Below are 21,188 nucleotides of genomic sequence, written 5' to 3'. Positions count from 1 at the left end.
TTACAATTTAATTTTTTGTGTTATTTTTTACAATTTCAAGTTCTATTGGGCTTAAAAAAACACCCTATATATGTATTTTTTCTATATTTAAAATGTTTATTATTTATTATACTGTTGATTATAATTCTGCTTTATATTTGATTAAGCACGATCAAAATCTATAAAAATAAAAATGGAAATATGTAAGGGAAAAAGAATAAAATAATTTTAAAAAAATCATGTCTCATAAGCATGTAATTCAAATTTTTATACTATGACAATGTTATATATATATGTTTCAAAGCATCGGAGCAGAGAATTTTTAATAATTGTTTTTCTCTCAATTAACTTATTTATTTGAAATTCGCTGTATAATTATATGACAACTGACTGGATAATGGCCAAACTTCCCGAGACGTTATATATAAGTTATAAAAAGGTAATTCCAGAAAAAGAAAAAATAACGCAAATGACTGTTTTAGTTCAATTGTTTATACGCGTGTTTATAACATAAGCATTTATGTACATGAATGTGTTTACACATAAACACATACCTACGTATACTCCTCTTGAAGAAACCCCTGCAGCCGTCACAGCTTGGAACGCCGTAGTGTTTTCCACTGGCTCGGTCCCCGCAAACTCTGCACTCTCGTTCTTTCCCATCCATCCTGAGTTCATAAAATAAAATTATGAGAAGTATAGAAAATATGACAACTAGCTTTGCAACATGATGAGTGACATGAGTCATGTAAATTGTAATTCTCTAAGTGATGTTCGGTTTAACTCGAGTCTCGCATATAGGAACGCGCAAGTTAGCTTGTAGGAAAAACACTTTATTCAAGCTTATTAAAATTTACAAGATTTTCGGATATCTAGATCTCCGAAAAGACGAGGTCTTTGAACTTCACATCTTAAACAGGTATATTCTGATTAGAAACTAAATGACATTTATAACATTTTACACAAATATATATATATATATACTTAGATTTACTTATAATAAAGCGTTGAGGATTCAAAAAGAAAAAATGAAAGGAATATGGTCCGGGTGCGGTCAAAAAAACTCAAATAGTAGAATTATACTATTTTATTGAGCCAAAGTTTCGCCCCACGTTGCAGGGCTTCGTCAGGGCTATTTTGACGGCAGTCAAAACAAAAGTGAAAATGTTTTTAAAAAAAAAAAAATGAAAAAAGAAAAAATGTTTTAAATTAATAAATATTTTTTAAAGGAGGATGGCGTTTCGTTAATTATAATAATATTGTATAATATCGTTATTAATTGCTGTTTAGTCACTTTTTCTAACCTTATAAAACTTCTCTCAAGTTATAATATTACTTTAAACAATAGTATATTTTTCCAAATTATATACACTTTATGTTGCATGATACCAAGACAATTTTGAGAATGTACCTTGACCCTCTTGTTAGCAAAGTTTTGTTCTGAATGGAATAATGATTGAGTATGACAAGTGGCGCCTAACGGAGGGGAAGCTATCGCAGATGGAGACAAGCCATATGACACTCTCAGTCACCACAAATCACGTTTTAATGATAGTATTATCGAATTTCAATAAGCACTTTTCGACCATTAATGTCACTTCGGAAAACACAGATGGCGGCTCAAGCATATTCTAGCTTATTTTAAATAAATTTGAATGTCAGTTCAAAAAGAAAAGGGAAGAGAAAAACAAAAATGAATAAATACATGAACAAAATAAAAATTTATTAATATTATATCTAATAATAGATTGGTAAGTAGACAGTACTATGTAGCAATCCAATATATATTTCGGCAGCAATGCTTGTAAAAAAATCAAGCATTTATCGCATCTCCTATCATAAGACCTTCATCAGAATTCTCAATTGAATTTCTTAGATTCAATTCCAACTTACAAATAAGTGAAGTTGATCTCTCATCTTTTAATTTTTTGAGAATATTTTAGAGTTCTATTAGCCCGTCTAAGAGTTCTAGAGTGAGATTTGTAGAAATAGTTTCATTGTTTAAGAAATGAAGAATACCATTCAAAGATACGGGTGTCTAACTTTTATGTTCGCAGCTTTGACACCCTATAACTCTTTTGCTATAAACTTAAGCACTTTGGATTATTAAGGATAATTTTTAGAACTCATTAAATTATTGACTCTTAGGGGGGCAACCAGTACTCGAAGAATTTTTAATTTTCAACTTCTCTTAGTATGAGAATTTTCGATCAAATATTTTTTGTAGTGTTTTAGGAGTTCTGTTAAAAGTTCTTGTAGCCCTGTAAGATTTCTAAGAACTATCCTTAATAATCAAAGTTCTAGGTTGATAACAAAAGAGTTATAAAGTGTCAAAGTTACACAAAACGTAAAGTTAGCCCTACGTATCTTTGAATGGGGCTACCAGAACTCAATTTAACCTAGAATTTACAAAAAATCAAAGAATGGAGGGCCAACTTCACATATTTCCAACTTACAAAGATCTTGGAATATGTATTATTGTTTTATTAAAGGAGATAATGACAGGTGAGATAGGTGGAGCGGATTATGACAGAGAACTACGACATGTGCCCTGACCTCAACACATGTGGCTCACTAATGTTGAACGCCCACTGTCACGCGGCCACCTTAATTGTAGCCTTGCGCACCTGCGCTTCTGGTGGGCCTTCCTGATTTATTACAGCTCCCTCTAATATTTACATGGCCGTGGTTGACTTCTCTCCGCAGAACTCTCTCTTCGGCAAAAACAATAAAACATTTAATGGCCTAGTTATTCAGTATCCTATGCTCAATCGAACCGGTTAATGACTGAGGGTAATCTTACCATTTTAAATTTTTTATCTTGTACTTGACATGTTTCGTAGATTGTATTGTAGAATGAGATTAATTTTATATGAAGTAACCCCCGATCGTCTTCATATTCAGTAACGGTAAATCATTTTTATATATAATATGAGATTACTTTTATGTTATTTCTTAAATATAAAGACTTTACGTTGGTGATAATTTCCATTCGACGCTTCTCAAAGACAATTAAAATAACATAAATGGTCCAGTAACATTGAAATTTAACCTACAACTAATTTCTTACCATGGATTCTAATGTAAAATTTTACCATTTCCTGGGTGTGCGAAGGCTTAAGGCTAGGTATTTTTAAAAATGGCCATTTTAAATTTACCCGAGAGGATTAAAAGGAACATTCCATGACTATGAAGAAGCAACATTTGAATTATGCCTCAAGGTGAATGGAAATAAGACAGTTATACTTGAAAAGATAAGGAAGAATAGCAAAGTGACGCTCTGAGACCACAATTTCAGTTCTGTAAACCAGGTTTACAGAAGTACCTCCTTAGGAATCCTTGTTACAGATTATAACCAAGTAGAGGGCAAAATAGAGGCCCGCATAGCAGCAGGACATAAATGTTATTTCTCACTGCAAAAAATATAGGTTTAGAACTCTCTCTAAAAGAATAAAAGTGGTCATTTACAAAATCATCGTAAAGCCAGTAGTGATCTATGGGGGGAGAAACGTGGCCCTTGACAAGAAAAGCATAACAGCATAAAAGCATAAGCTCAACTCCTGGGATAGAAAGGTATTGAGAAAGATAAGGGGAGGAGTCTCGGAGAATGGAATTTGGAAAAGAAGAGGAATGGTGAGCTGATCAATCTGTTCGGGAACCCAGCATCGTGGCTTTAGACAAAAGAGCAAGAATAAGATGGTTAGGAAACATTGAGAAGATGCTCGATGAAAGGATACCCAAAAAGACGCGGCAAATCTGATGGAAAACGGAAAAGAGGACGTCCCCGGATCAGATGGCTAGACGATTTGAAGCTTTTAAATGTTGAAAGATCGAAAGAGAAGGGACGAGACCGTCTAGATGGGTGGGCTGTGGTTGAGGAGGCACTGGTTCTTATAGGCAGTGCAGTGTCATAATAATAATAATAGAAGTAACATTTCCAAAGTATTAGGAGCTACTTAAATATGTAAATTATTAAAATTTAATGGATTAAACTCAACGAAATGTATTTTGCGTTGTTATAAGTATGTGACAGATCTGTGTACGGTCGTATATATTATCTTAAGGTGCCTCTACATTAGCAAAACAATGGCCTGTTAGTACAAGCGTGTAGAAGGTACAAGTTTGCATGGATTTGTGACCCGTTGGATGTCGGTTTTCGGACACAAATGAAAGGTCGCTTGTGCTGCATCCACAGTTACTATTGTTTCAGAACTGCCAACAGATAAATGTTTGGACTCTCTCTGTTTCAATTAATTAAAAATTTCCCCAACATTTGGATTCAATAACTAACTTTAGTTTAAGATTGCTCATTTTAACATTCTATCGATTCGATGCAAAGGTACTGTTTTAAACCATGTTAATTTATTTTAGCAGTTTATTTTTGATTTAACACAGCACAAATATATGTTTATGCAGACACTATATGTCTAAGTAATTAAATTAAGAAGTTTCAGCATAAAAATTCGAGAAGAAAGATTGTATTTATAGGTTATACAGTACTATTTCTATGAATTTTTATCATCTACAACCCGCATTGATAATATTTACCTTTCCTTTTATTTCACCTATCTTGATCTTGTTCCTTTTTATAATGAAAATAGAGTAAAATCGAATTTATTAGTCGGAAAAATTGAAAAAAACCAAACAAGCCTGTGGATGCCGACGTTAGTTGCTTCCTTTGTTTACCAACCATTTGTACCAGGGTGTCGAGTCATAGTGTAGTGCTACATTGAAACTTTGACACTAATTACAAAACATTGAAACTAATTACAATGAATGCATTTTTTCATCAAGTGTATACTTTGAAGTATTAAAAGTTTATATATTTTTTTAAATAATAGTGTCGTTTTCAATAGCTAACAATAATTTTCTATTAAAAAATATTTTTTTTTTTCCTGGACCAAACAAATTGGAACATTAAACGTCCTTGAAAAGTAAGTATTGAACAAGATCGACAGTTCAAGTCATTAATGAAAAAATTAAATCGTTTTAAAATTGGATTTTTTATGAGTCCTTCATTAAAATTTCTCTTTCGATTTGAAATTACAGAATTAAGTAAGACGGATAAGAATAGGAAGAGACAAAGTCGAATTTTTTTTACCAAAAGAAATTTTAAAATTTCTTTGACCTATACTCCTGCGCCAATCACAACAGCCATGATGAAGATCTTGAATATGTAGGAAAGGAAGAAAATTTGGCTATTAAGAAACTAGTGGAAGCTAGTTGTTTTTCTTTACCGCAATCCGGTCCATCTCTTTCTGATCCACATTCGTTCAATCATCTGTAAATCTAATAATGTACATATATATATATATATATATATATATATAGAGAGAGAGAGAGAGAGAGAGAGAGAGAGTGATCAGGAGAGGAGGGAGGGAGGGGGCGAGGGAGTGATATCATGACTTGCCGACCTCGTGCCTTATGTCAAGAGGGTGATTAATGTTTCACTATATAATGACCAGCACCTGCTCTGTCCCTAGTTTCACGGTTCGTTTGCCCCCGCCAACATCATCAAATATTTACTCTTCTTGTCCGCTCAAGGATTTAATTTTTCTGACTTCTTTCTCCAGCCGTCATAAGCAGCGATCGAAACAAAATGTCTGCTTAGAGAGTGTACTATTGAATATAAGAACTCACTCCACAAATATTGACACTAGGTTTACGGGCGTTTCTTATATCTATGAGCATCCGTCAAATTGACGGGTAAACGAAAATGCATTTTATTTATAAACTTTATTCAAATTAAGTATGAATTAAACAATATTAGGCTTCACGTTTAAATAAATTGTGAATAAGTAAACGGTTTTTTTTTTAATGATAACAATAATATAAACATATACATCAATCATATTTCCCAGTCAGCTTCGCTTTTGCATAATGCATACCTGATCTTCTTTAGAGGTATCCTCAGAGATACTGTGTCTAAATTCACTTATCTTATTGTAAATGCATGCAATAAGCGGAGACTGTCTACAAAATTGGAACTTTCGCACACTATCTTCGAAAACGTTTTTGCACAGTCAATTACAATTAAACATCGCCTCTTGTTTCTCCGGCGACAAGCATAAGTGATTTCTTTGAAGACAAAAATAAAAGATAACGCTCAGGTCATACAATCCGCTTTACTTTACAATTTCGAGGCGCGATTGACATAACGAAATTGGATGATTTTTAGTAAAGGCTTTTGTTTCACTCTTATGTTTATTATTGAGGAATCATTTCACGACCGAAGCAGCACATAAGGATTGTTTATGTCTATTAGACTTAGAGATATGTATACTACATAAATTGAAAAAAAAAAAATTGTGTATATAAATTCTTTTGATTTAATGATTAATTTACGATGAAAAATAATTAAATTAATTCTATGGTATTTAATTTCACATATCCTCAAGACATATCTACCCATACTTTTGTATGAGAGTTGAATATTAACAGACAGACAGGAGAGTAGAATCACCACTGCCGAAATGACATTTTTGCAAAGGACGATTGGAAAAATACGGAGGGATGGAGTTCACAATGGAAAGATTCGTCAGGAACTGCAGATACCTCCTGCAAGTTCGTCAGCTAAAGTGGTTCGGCCATGTTATGAGAATGGACGACCACAGGGATCCTCTAAAGACCTTGGAATATGTCCCAGATGGCAGAAGAAGACCTAGGATGTCCTATCTCGACTACATTGAGTGACTCTGTAGAGTGAGGTGGAAGGACCTCCGACAGGCGAGGAACCTAGTTAGAAATAAGAAAGAATGGAATTCCTGGCTGAATGCTCCTCAACACTGAGATATTTTCACCACATAGTTGCATGTAATGAAAATATCCTTTAATTAATTGTATAATTCATAGAACCTAAATTATTTAATTTTACATATTTGAGGGTTTTTAGCATTTGATATTTTAATTGTAATGTGTTTTTATTCTCTAAAATACAATAAAAATAAAACAAAAAATAAATTTTCCTTCACCTACTGGCTGCTGACAAGACCACCATGCTCATCTTCGAGACATTCGAAAACAAATGCTGATGTTTTCAACATTCGGCGTTCCACCCCTACAGAGCGAAAGAAAGAAGTAATCATGAAATTTTCAATGGAATATTTCAAGTTGGAAAATAGCTCTGAGGAGGTTCATGCCCTTATCAAAAAGTTTTGCGAGCTTTGGTGAGTTGCAACTAAAAACAAATGGGAAAGCTGCCACCGAATTTTGAAACAATTTATTTCCCAACATAAAAAATGGCTCAATTTACCTTTTTTATTGCCAGATTATATCGAGGAAAAATTAGAAAACCTAACATCCTCTATTCAAATTTCTACAGGTGGCCGACCAAGAAAATCGTCCATGGAATGCTCTGAAAAACAAAAAAAAAAAAAAAATGCACAAGATATTTTGAAAAAAAAAAAACTGCAACACACTTGCAAATCGTCTAGGATACTAGGATAATACTTGTGGGTATCTAATGAGGAATCTCCTTATCATGTCTGATCCATTCATTGCTTCACAGAGAAGTAAGTATATCAAGAAATCATAAAAAAGTTGTTAAAGATATTGAAGGTTTTTTTTAATATCTCAAACACTTCCAATAAAAGTTTAAACAATTTTATTTCAAATTTAGAATTAGATACGTCAGATTCAAACTCTGATGATTTGTTTTTAATTTTGTATTAATATAATTATTATTGTTTTTATTTTGAAGATCTGATTTTTTTTAAACCAATATCTACATTGAACCCTTATATTATGTCTAAATCTTTTACCGTAATAATTATTAGGTATAATTTGTTTTATTTACAGAAAAAAAAAAATGTATTTATCTTTATAAACTAACTAGCTGTGCGTCCCGTCGTTGAAGGGTTATTATTAAAGACCAGTCCAGTCACCCTCCTCGTCCATTTGAGTATGTTGGTAATCTAAAAGAAGTTTCTTGCAGTAATTCTTTAATTACAGATTTTTGTCCACCAACTCCATGTACTCGAAGCACTGTGCCACGGCCGAAACACTACAAATCAAAAAATGATGCAAAAGATAGATCCACCTCTTCGAGAGGTAATTTTTTTCTAATATTCGATTAATGGTAAAGAAGAGTTCTGATCATCCTAGCCTTTGAAACCCATTCCGTCCCAGTAAAAACCTCGACCAGGGTTTGACTAAGAGGTTCCCAATCTTTTTCGGTTCGCGGCTCCCTAAATAATCCAATTTTTTCTGCGGTGCCCTTAATACGTCAGATTTTTTTACTATCTTGAAAAATTGGAAAACTTTCCTTTTTAAAAGCGATTACCCATTTAACAGCAAAAAACTAAAAACAGATACTATCTTTCTCGGGATAATATAAATTATCTAATTTGAATTGTTTCGGTAATATCCATATTGAAACTGGACAACAACCAGTTGGTTAGGTTAGTTGAAAAATAAATTAAACAGGATTTTTGTCAGCATACACGAATGTTGGCGCAAAAATGTGAGAATAGGAAATTTCAAGAAAATTGCCTATTGGTGCCCCGGCGAACACTTTGGGAATCAAAGGTTTAATCTTTTTAATCGACCAAAATATGTCTGTCCTGTGTACGTCACCGGAGTTTTTTCTGAAACTATGGAATCTTATATTTATTTATAATTTTCTTTTTAAGATTTAGCTTCAAAGTTACACATCACTTGATGACGATCCTCAAAACTCGTTATTACTATTTTCCTTTTTGTATCAAGAAGTTTAACCAATATATATAATAATATATCCCTCTTATGTAATTTTTCAATTCGAAATATGCTTAGGATAAACGAAAATTGTAAAATAGAAAATTCGTTCGTCAACCGTACCGAAAAATTATTCTTTGAGCTCTTGAATAAGTAGGAAAGGAAGACGGTGAAAAGTATCACCATCGAGTCTTCGGGTTCACTAAGCCTTTGTTATTATTATAATTAATTTTTAAATTATTTTAATTTATCGAAAGGTTTCGAGTTTTTGGATACAGAGGATATTGGTGTAGTCAATCAAACATTTTTATTTAAAAGATGAAAATGAAGGTTAAAGAACAATCAGGGTGAAATAATTAATAGCCTTTATGATGAGGGAGGAAGGAGGTAAAGGCCCATGAAACCCCCCTTAAATTGTGTTAAATATTAGCGTGCAGGGAAGTATTATTAAACAATCGATAAATGATCTCTGTTTCGACGACCGGGGATACAGTGCCTTTGTGATCTAACGACAGCGATATTATCTGTTAATATTGGAGGCAGTGGTGGGGGGCTATAGTATGTATTATTTATGTATGGGCTGATCGCCAACATGGCCGTTCTGATCAATAACTTGTTTCCTAGGGGATAATTTACCTTCTGCATTGGAAAGAAGACATCGTTTCGCCGGTAAATAACCAAATCTTGTAGAGCATTAACAATTTTTTACAATGATGTTGCTAATAATATTTGTATAGCCTATATTAATTATAGATTCGAAATAAGGAAGAAGAATCAACGAATATCTATGTTCCTATTTAATTCAAGCATAAGAAACTGTTGAACTAGGCATGCATTTATAAAAAAATAAATATCATATTTAAATATAAGAAGTCGCATAACTTTATTACTATTTAAATTTTTTTTTCGTTTTCTTGCAACGCTATAGAACAAAACATATGTACTAATGAAATTATGTAAACAAAAAAAAACAAAACTTAAATTTCGCGAAATAATACTGAAATAAATTACATAATAACAGAAGCAGCAAAATAAAACAATGATAAGTGTGATATACATAACACAACGCACGCTGAAGGTCCATAATTGTTAAGCGGCTTATTATATCTATTTAGTTCATAGCAGTAAATAATACCATATAATAAAAATATATAGTAAAAAAATAGAAATAACTACAACACGACTCAACTAACCTACACCATACTTGGAAGTGTTACAAACTAGACCAAAGGGCTCAAGCTGGATCTAATTAAACAAATCAGAACCGGAGATTTAAAATAAAACGTTTGAAAAGTTTTTCTTTATTTAATAATAAACAGATAAATCTAAATTTTATTAATGTAGGTTATAAGAGCAGACATTCAGTAAATCAAGGTGAAAAATTTCTAAAGCCCTTGAAAAATGGTATTTAGGGGTTTATACGACACCAAAAACAATATGATTTGCTTATTCCAAAAATAAAAAAAAATTGTTGACCTTTACTTCAAGCCTCATTATGTTTTTGATTTTTTAAGTTTCAGTAAAAAAAACTATTTATAGAATTAATAATATTTTTTTCATATTCTTAGGAAAGAGAGAAATCGATTGACATGTAATAATCCATGAAAATAATATATAATTTCTGAGCTATGCTCCAAAAATGCTAACTTTTGTTAGTATCTTTAGCGTACTAGTAACTAAAATCCCGAACATTTAGCAAAAAGCCCATCACAATCGGATGAACGGTATGGCAACGCATAAAATACAAACAAACAGACACTGATTTTTATATATCATATTTTTCTTCTGGGATGAAACAGTAATTTAGACTAGGCGTGTTTGCTATCAGGAACAAAATAAATATCACAATTTTAAATGAAGAGAAACTAGCGGAAGGGAGAAGGGCAAACTAGAATTTCTTAACATCGGAATAATTTTCTGAATTCAGATGTTTTCCACATGAGATCGATAAGAAATATCTTTTTACACTCACATGATTTATTAAATATGCCTTCAACCAAATTTGTTCGTAAATAGAGTGAACTAATTTCTACCCAATTTTAAATTTTTTTATACCAATATTATTAAATTTTTTTAATATGTTTTTACAGAGAATTCTTTTATAGAATAATAAAACATTTAGCAATTATGTCAATTTTCATAAAGGTTGAAAATTTGTGTTAGGATTCCAGAAATTCTTATAAATTCATAAAACTTATAATGTAAGAAAACGTGAGCACTTTAAAAACAGGAGACGATGGTATCAATGAAAGAAGTATATATGAATATATGTGTAACTTTTTAAAAAATAAATTTCTTTAGCTCTTAAGACACCATCAAAGTTATAAATTAAGTGTGGGTTGTTAAAAAAAAATAGTATGAATCGATTATAAGATATGGTTCCTCTACCTTTTGTAGTTGACGAAGGAAAAAGTATGACTAAGATTTCCCTTTTCATTCAACAAGGTACTTTTCTGCCATAAAATTTTCAAAGTCAATTTATTTTCTGATAGGAGACATAACATTAAAGATTAAAGTGTGAACGGTAACAGGTTTCCTATCAATAATACCACCTGCCCAAAGAAATGATTGAATTAATCGATATGGTGATTAAGGTGGCCTAAAGATTGCTGATAATTGTTAATGTATTATAGGTTACGATGTAGGCAGCCTCTTATGTGTATAAATGGTCATTAGACATTAATTATGAATCATTTCATATTCGTCCCGTAATCGACAACTGGTTATATAGTTGTTAAATCGATGCATTTTGAAAGCTATTTAATAATATCCAGAAAAGTAATCCTTCTATACTTTTTAATAACATTCCTTTGTGATCAGAATGCGTGGAATTTTAAGAAGAAATGGAAATATTGTTAATTCGAATAATAGTTTACTCGTTGTGGAATTTTTCTTGCATTATTCATTACAACTTCTTATGTAAAATAGCAGAACGAAATAGTATAGCTCATACGAAAGAATAATTACAATGAACATTTGAGTGACAATTGTCTGGCTGATATTGTTTTGAAAACAAAATAATGAAACGTTTGGAATAATAAAGATAGTAATTAAAACAAAAGTGCTGAAATTTCAAGGTTAATATTTAAACATACTCATTATATAAAGTAAAAATAAAATAATTGACATTCGGATTATGGAAAAAAAATTTTAAAAGAATAAAAATTCTTAAACCTTTTAATATACATAATTATGAAATGAAATGAAAAATAGTTTATTATTCTCGGACTAGGTCCTTTTAGAACAATTAAAAGGTAATTTTTATTTTACAATAACATATATTGTCCAGAAACAGTTTGGCCACACTTAATTATAACTTATAATAAATTATATATAAATAATTTTAGAGAGATTGCCCCTGTTTACTAATAAATTGGACCAATTCAAACATTTTGATCCCAATTTGATAAAATTCGAATTAGTTCATTTTTCTGATTTTTATCATTTTACAATGGCACTACATTACATAGAAGTATTTTAATTAATTATTTATTGTTAACTGAATTATATTAGTTATAAAAATAATTTTTTTTAAAAAAGAGATCATGTGTCGTAGCTAAAAATCGTTCCGTTTTTGAGAAAACGCATGAATTCATCACAGGTCAAACCTAATTCTACCGTTAGCCGCCATGACCGTACTCATGGGATACTCATAACAATTGTTTCGTTCTTTCCCGAGTTCTTTATATTCTTTCCCAAAATATTGCTAGATATAAAAGCATATAAGACAGATCATGTTCTTTTTCAGAAAAAAAAAAATTATTTATATATACATAATGTATTGCATTATATTATAATGTATTCTGTCACCATATATAAAAATAAAGAGGTTTTAAAATAGAAAAAACATGTTCTTTTTCAGAAATGTTTTATTTTTATTTATTTATTTTTTTAATATTATTGTATTTTTGTATTTAAATGAAAAAATAAAGAGGTTTTGAAAATAAAAAAAACATGTTCTTTTTCATTAACCTAGTTTTAAGTTAGTCAGTTTTAAACGTATATTTTAGTATAGTACATTTAAAATGATTAAATGAACAAAATCGCCCCTACGAACCCTTCTCCCTCCATACTCACAGGCATACTCTTAGACATAATCTTAGATGCACTATACTCTTTAGGCAATACTTCATTAAGGTTAGCTTAAATGAGTTAACATTTCACCGTCAACATATAAGAGCTTTTTCTAATAAGAAATAAGAGCTTAAGTAACTATGGTATCATCACCAAGAAATATTGTTAAAATTATTTTATACAGATTTCTTTGATAATTTTTCCCAACTAGCCTATTCACAAAAAGGATGAATAAAGTGTTCAAGTGTGTATAATGTATAACAGTGTATAATCTGTCCGTTTGTGGGTGTGTGAAGGTTATTTAAGGGAACAGTTAAGCCGATTTTTACGTTTGATGGCTCACATTATTCAACTAGATGCCGTGATTGTTTTGAATCAAGTCCAGCTCAAGATGCTGAAAATGATTCTCTCTAATATGTTTGCTCGCCTGTACTTGTGTAATAAATTTTTGAGCAGAATACTTAATCAATTGCTTGGTTTAATAGCTCAAATTACACAGTCATACTCCAAGAATGTTTTAAAACAATTGCTTAAAACATTGAAAAAAATATTGCCCCATCATGTTTAGTCGCTCCGATTATATATATATATATATACCTAGCGCTTTCTTGAGAAAACGGATCAACATATTTCCAATTTTCATGTATCAAATTATTGAGTGAGATCCCGTAAATGTTTTTAAACGATTTAAGCTCAAAATACTAAAACAAATTTTATTCAAATGTATTTAGTTTGTACGCTTGTTGGTATATACCAGTCATCATAAGTTTGATGGCCAAACAACCTAATGATATCCGATGAATATTTTGAAACTGAGCTCAAAATAGGAAGAACAAATTTTGTATTATAAATTAATACTCTCAACTTTTTGTTTTTTCCTACGGAACGTTCAGGCCCTTTGCATTAAACTCCTAAACATTAACGTTATTGAAATAACGCACGAATTATGTTTCTAAATCTTATTCGAATTTATTACAGAGAAGGATAGATATCTAATGCGAGATTTCTCGAAAAGGTAAACTAGTTATTTAAAATTATAGAAGAATATCTAAAATAATAATATATGAGCTAAGTAGTAAGCTAAACAATGCGATAATTTAGTTCTACTTAATAATCAAATCAAGCTGCAAAGTGCATAAATAAAACGATATTTTATATAATCTATTCCTTCCTAAGTTTAAATAAGTCCCATCGTATAGTTTTGTTTAGGGGATGTAGTTTTGATGGATGAAACTTACCTGGCAGAGGGATTTCCTGGACTGATTTACGGCCCAGGGGTTGGAGGCGTGGCCCCGGCCGGTGGTGAGCAAACTGCTCGCTGATTGGCTGTTGCAGCCGCCCACCTGCCACGCCCACAGTCAATATCTGCAGTCCCAAAGGGTGCCTAGTCTCATCAGGGTTGCCTGGAGTCTTCCTTTCTTCATGGACCCTCGCCCAGGTATTCATCCAACTCTGGTGATGTCCATGCTTTCATGATAGTAAAATTAATAATATTTAATATATTAAGTTATTCATATATGAATAAAATAATAATCAATTTACATGTCGGAAATGTTATGGTATGAAACAATAAAAAGGTATAAGTCGGTCATATTTCAACACAGGCATTGGTTTCTATTTTCAATCTATATAAAATTAAGCCTAAAGTAAAGATAGCTATTAAAAGTATTTTATAATTATGCCAAATAAATCAATTAATATTAAATTAGAATAAAATAACAGTTTTAATAGGTTATAGACATATCTGGAGCGCTTTTTATTCACACTTACTAACCTTGTTTAAGTCGTCAAAATCGCATACTGCCAACTTACCTGTATCTTAAAGTTGTTTTTTTGTGTTGTATTTTACAAATCTATCAGAATAATTGTGATGAGATTAAAACCAAATGTGCATAGTACGGCGGGCCTAAAGGAATGGAACTGAAGAAGCATTATCTTGGATGTATCCCAATTTAAGGACTACTTTAAGAAGTAAATTTCCATATCTTGGATAAGGATATGAACATACTTTAAAAAAAAAATAAGAAATTACAAAACATTATTAGTGAGAGGGAAAATTAGGGCTTGAATCTTCAAAATATACATGATGAATACGTTCTACAAAAGGTACTTGCAAGAAATTTAAGTGATAGTTGTAAAGGTCTATTTGATAAAGAGAAATGAAATTTTAGTATTTTTTTAATCATACAACGAATTCGGGATATCAAACTTTTTCTATAGGTTGCGTAAGTGCAAATAAAAATAGAGTTATTTTTTAGATAGTTCATTCATTTCATCGTGTAAAATTTACTTTAGTAGAATATGACAGGTTTTTTTTGTCAATTCTTTATTTTTAACCCGTAACACACGATATTTAAAATTATTTGTCTACTTTTTATATCATAGCATACGTTAGATATAATGCATTTATTTAAAAATCTGTTCAGCAACAATCCATGAAGGATAAAATGGTTCAGTAATTAGCTTCCTTACTAATAAAAGTTAACTGTTTTAACAATAAATATACGAAGAGGTGATTTGTTCACGAACACGCTCAACCGCCTTATTTTTCCCGAATTAAGAGTACTCATTTTATAGTGGTTGGATATGTCTAAGGAGGTCTCCTGAACCCACAGGGTTGACTCGCGGTTACAGCAACTGTATAAATAATTATCTGTCACAGCCGGATTCATAACCGGAAGTTAGTATCACTCACTGGCCTCACCCGCTCCAAAATAATGCATTTTTTTTACTGTACTTACGTATTTATAAATTATAAAAATTAAATTTTACAAAAATGCAAGATAGAATTAACATTAAATATAATATAAATTAGTCTATTATATTTAATTAGTCTGCCGCGCTGAGAGTAAGACATCGTGGGGTGCATTTAGAGTAGAAAGATAGATATGTATGTCAGGTTTCTTTTTTAGAGCTGATGATAATTTTTCGTTATTGTTTCCATAAATTCAATCATGAGATATTCATACTTACGTTTTAGCAAGAACACTCAGTTAATATCTTAATTAAAAAATATATATGGTAATGTCTTGAAAATTAACTAAATTTGTATTAAAAAAAAAAAAAATAATTTGGTGTCTTTTTCTCGTATTATAAATTTCAACGTTGTTGTCTGGTTAAAACCAAATATCTCCTTTTCCCCCCATGCCATTTACCATTGTTATACACATCTCCCATATCTAAAATTGCGACAACGGTGCAATTATGTATGATTCTTAAAGGGAAACTTTTTTAGTTTTAATTGGTTCTATATTATTATTTTAATTTTAGCCCAATGAAGATGAAATTAATACCAAAACTACCTAAATTCATGATAACTAAACATTTCTGTGCATTAAGATTATATGAGCCGTTACATTCCATATCAAGTTAAGTTTATTTTCAAACATTTAATTAGCAGTTTTGGTAATAGATTGTGACAAGATTAAAGAGCTGATGGACTGTCTACAAAAAAAAAAGATTAAGAAGCTTATAAAGCATGACTTTTAGTGTTCTTGATAGAATCGGTTGTGTAATTTTTTTTTTTATGACCCCGTTCCTTTTCATTTTTGACATACAGGGGGGAGGGGGCATAGGGTACCATGTCGTGGGTCCGTCACAGAAATAAATTCAACCAGGCCGGATTAGAAACGGCGCAGCTGCAGTCACGTATCAGTTAAAGTTGGCGCTTTAATGGACTGCAAACGGCCTACGTGCGTAATACTGCACACTATAATAATGTTTCTAAATTATTTTAAGAGTTTTGACGAGTGTGGTTTTTGTTATAAACCACCCAGTTTCCCTCCAAAACTGTTCAATTAAATAATATTTAACTGCTGGAAGTTTTTCTCGAGTACTAAAACTGTATATGAAAAGAAAAAAAAATTGAAAATAGAAGTTTGGTTTAGGAATGAAACGCCTCATATATTTTATTGAATTAATTAACAATGATGATTAATTCAATTCATCTTCAATGATTAAAAATATTAGTGTATGTAAAACATTGTTTTGAAATAAATGAATGAAGAATATTTGAATGAATAACAATAATATGTCATATATCACATATTATATTTATATTTGATTGTCATAATGATATGATAATAAGCTTATATCTCGGTTGCCTTGTTGAAGCAATGCTTCCTAGATACTATTCAACAGGTCTCCTTGCCAAGAGGAAGTGGACATAGGTGGAATAGGGAAGCACTCGTGGACCTTTGGCTACAATACTAATTTATTCAACTAGGAATAGCATTGTACAATCGTGAACCAGTTTCTATCTCCAGCTGAGGACAAATGCAGATCAGATATTTCCATTCCAGCTGTAGTCTGTGATGGCATTGGCCTGCATTTCCCATTTGTCTCAGTAACGATTTGTCACGTTCGATAACTTGAAGAAGTTGCTACTATCAGTCAAAACGAAAAAGTACTAACTGAAAGAAACAATCAGTAATATATAATTTTTCGCTGATTAAAACTCGAAGATTACTTTGAGACTATTCTTATTTTTGTTTAAATATTCTGTGCTGACATTACTGTTTCATTATGTGCATTTGACTTATTTATTTTTATAAACTTATTATTATTAAACAATCTCAATACTTCCCCTTACTATATATTCCATATTTAGATAAGTGAAAGTAAAAATTAATTACTAAAAACTCAATGCTTCTTAAACCATATATTTTTCTTTCAGGACGTCTAAGACACTATGTCCTACTTTTTTCGTTTGTCATTTTCTACGCTGCGGTTTATTGTTGAAAATTTAAATATTGTTATTTTTAACTCACCCAATAACACTGATGCATATTAAATGTTCTTATTTTTTTAAAAAAAAAAAAGGAAATTATCAAAGATGAAAAATGGGGCACAGTATCTCTGAACCGTCCTAGAAAATATACATCCTTCCTATAAGTCCTTGATCTTAAAACAATATGGGATTAAAAAATCCTAGGAAAAACATTCCTAAATTTACAATATTTTATAATACGTTAAATATCAAATTGTAACATATAGTATTTTGAGAGTAAATATTTTAAACGGGGAGTTTCTTTATTTTATAATATGTCACATTAATTCTTTAATGTTAAAATTAATTTTTTATTGTATATCTATAAAGATATTATCTTTCCAAACCTCTTACATGAATATTCGCAGTATAATGGTTCTAACCTGATTATAAGTCATAAAATCACAACGGGTGCTGAGTTTTCCATGACTGTTTATATGATTTTTCGATTATTCTGAGTTAATCAATAAAATTTCGATTTGTATATATTCATCAAGGATGATGTTGCTTCCCAACTTCCTATTAAATATTACTCAAAGCTTTAAATTACTATATAAATTTTAATCTTTCAAGAACCAATTTAATTATTATTAGACGTTTTAAGGTTAAATTAGTTCATCCTGCAATGTACAGTTCACAATTAAAAAACTATCCTAACACATTAAATAGTTATAAACACCAAAATACGTATATAGAAAAATTTTTAACTCATTTTACAATAGATTTTTTTATTTTTTATAAATTTCTTAGAAAAATAAGTCAATAGCTAGACGATAAAAATAGAATTCATCAATTTGGGTAAATAATACTTAAATAAAACGCAAAGGAATGAAAACATTTGTTTTATACTTGATTTTCAAGTTGTTGATAAAGTAAAAAATTTGAAAACAAGTATGTAATTAGTATTAATAAAAATATGGTAATTTTTATAAAATCTTAAAATGTAACAATGCATTGCAGAATGAGTTAATCATTTTACTGTGGTATGTGTAAGTTTATTTGTATGCTGTTTTTTAAAACTGTTTCATATGTTAGGATAATTTCAATTTTTAATAGTGAATCATATATTATTACAATTTTTAAGATGAGATAATTTAAGAACGTCGATTATATAAGAAGTTGAAAAGGGTTTTTTTGTTTCTGTTTTTTCTATCATTTATCTCATAGCATAATCAATGATTAATGACGTTCTGATCTTATTCATATTAATTTTATAGATTAATACTGCAATAATATATAATTCACCATTAAAAACTATCCTAACATATTAAATAGTTTTAAACACCAACATACGTTTATCTTATGGCAAAATCAATGATTAATGAAGTTCTAATCTTATTCATATTAATTTTATAGATTAATACTAAATTTTAAAAGGTTGAAGACGGAATTTAATAAACTTACTAGGATAGTTTTAATATATCCATCCTGGCCCTGTAGGAGAAACTCCTTCACTAGAGAAGATACTGTCCCGTAGGACTGTTGAGTCAGCCGCGCTGGTAGTCCTGTCAGAAACACTCGCGGCGGGACACCTCACCTCTCTGTGTACACACGGGTTTCTCTTACACGAGTATTCCATTTGTAAGTGTGGAGTGAATGCACACAATATTTCATTAAGAACTGCATCCGACAGACATAAAAACAAATATTTAGTCATTCGTGCCCAAATGAAAAGTGTGTGTGTTTTTACCAGGAGATATCTGCAATAATATTTACGAAATACAATCACTTCTCCTACTTACTTCAAGTTGAAATCAATCCTCAATAGTTTCAAAAGGACAACTTCTTTACTACTCACGATGACAATCCTCCTCCAAGACATATTTCCATTTATTGGTTAAGTTAAAAAAAAAAAAAAAAAAGAAAAAAGAAATTACTGATTTTTTTAGTTTATTGTTGTTGTTTTAACTTAAGGGAAACAAACCACGAATGGTTATCAGTGGCCTTGTAAATAAAACAAGTGATCTGCTTAATTATTAATTAATTTAGATATTAAATGATAATTTATGGAAGTTAGTCAATGATAATTTATAATATACAAATTAGATTCATATCAGTGTAAATAATCCGATTTGTTATTTGTTGTATATTTATGTATATAATCCGATATTGTAATTTGTTCTTGCTACATCATTGACCTCCTTACCCTACGTTTACCCATTCGCCTATTAAACACAAGACCCCAACCGATTTCTACATCCCTATCTACAGAACTGCCTCCTTTGAAAAATCTATAGCTGTTCGAGCTACCCCATTTTATACCTATATCCATCCATAAAGCTCCTATGTTAACCTCATTCGAACATCAACCTCATATCTATCTCCTAGACTATCAAAATTATGTGAACTTGTAACGAAATTAATTCATATCAAATAAATTATGGCTACTGAGAAAATGTTTTCATCCACGTCTGTAGCTCGGTAGCATCTTGGTTTTGAAAGATATTTAGTTCAAAGAAAACTCATGTTAAAGAGTATAAAATGAACAAGACTTTCTATCCAGTATACAAGCCTCTTCAATAAACTTAATTGTATAATAAAAAAAAATACAGCTATAAAGTAAATGATACTCATTTTAAAATAAAACCATAACATTTAAAATTAAAATGTTTAAAGGTAGAAATATAATTATTGATATATTATTTATAATAAACTACTTTCTTAAAATGTTTCAAGTCTTCAAATATTTCATTTTTGAAAATAGCTTAAACAGTAAGACAAGATATTACTTTTGTAGGAAAAGACATAAAGCGCACTAGAAATTCGGGCCTAAACGTTGGTGCCACTGCATTTCCGGTTGCTAAGACTGACGCCTCAACTCTCTTGGCTGAAAACGACCCCAAACGTTGGCACCCTAAAGTAAGTATCACTTATAAGTGTTCTTCACTCTTAAGTAAAAATGAGACTATAGATTTCTCAAATTATACCAATGTGAAAATTCGCTAGTTCTTCATTTGCATTCAAGGTCAGAAAAGAAGAATGCTAGAGACCATCGCTAGTATAATTGAATTTATAATTAAAATAAAAAGTGAGCCCTTTTATTATATAATTATCTACTTAATTAAGCCACCAGGAAACCGGTCGGAACATGAAAATACTAAATAGAAGTGAAAGGGAACGCTGTTAAATCTGTCTCTCCTTTCCCTTTCACTGATCCTGAAATCCTCTTCTTTAATGGCTCATAAATGATGATGACTGGAGAGCGGGATAGGCTGGAGGAGACTGGAGGAGTCAGGCGGTGGGAGCGCGGTGAGAGCCACCAGCTGGCGGTAATGGTCTGGTCTTGTAGCATCCACCTGCGGTTGTCTTCTGTCTCTCCCAGCCTCTTCTTGTCTGAGGAGGGGAGCTTGCGAAAGTCGGCAAGTGATCCAAAGAGGTATATATGTGAAATAAGACTAACCTTTCCACGGATAACCATGCTCAGTGGCTCCAGCCATAGAGGAGAGTTACCTATAACAGATAAGTATCAATGTGAATAAGCAGAAAAAAAAAGTATGTATATATATAATCTAGTTCGGGACACAGTTAGTTATATTATTAATAATAATAAAAGATATCCAAATTGTCCCAACCTTCTTTATTGAATCATGTTACATGTTTAACGTTTCGGCCATCATCAGGGACAATCTAATCAAATAACAGAATTATAACTTATTATTAAAAGTATTAAAAA

General features: G+C 30.9%; 1 protein-coding gene across 1 annotated transcript in view; it reads right to left on the bottom strand.

Annotated features, from left to right (window-relative positions):
* The window catches only part of LOC106689719 (COUP transcription factor 2), a 28,073-nt gene extending 13,846 nt beyond the window's left edge, over positions 1-14,227 (bottom strand). Inside the window, exons 1-2 of the mRNA XM_014434859.3 lie at positions 13,986-14,227; positions 534-647 (exon numbers count right to left, since the gene is read on the bottom strand). Of these exons, the coding sequence (XP_014290345.1) occupies positions 534-646 (113 nt within the window). The 5' untranslated portion in view covers position 647; positions 13,986-14,227. The remainder of the gene's footprint in view (positions 1-533; positions 648-13,985) is intronic.
* Between the last annotated feature and the right edge of the window lie 6,961 nt (positions 14,228-21,188).

Source organism: Halyomorpha halys, unplaced genomic scaffold (genome assembly GCF_000696795.3).
Source record: "Halyomorpha halys isolate HHAL.00 unplaced genomic scaffold, Hhal_1.1 Scaffold1437.1, whole genome shotgun sequence".
Classification (NCBI taxonomy): Eukaryota; Metazoa; Arthropoda; class Insecta; order Hemiptera; family Pentatomidae; genus Halyomorpha; species Halyomorpha halys.
The sequence above is the reverse complement of the archived record's forward strand: the minus strand, read 5'-3'. Positions and strand labels throughout refer to the sequence as shown.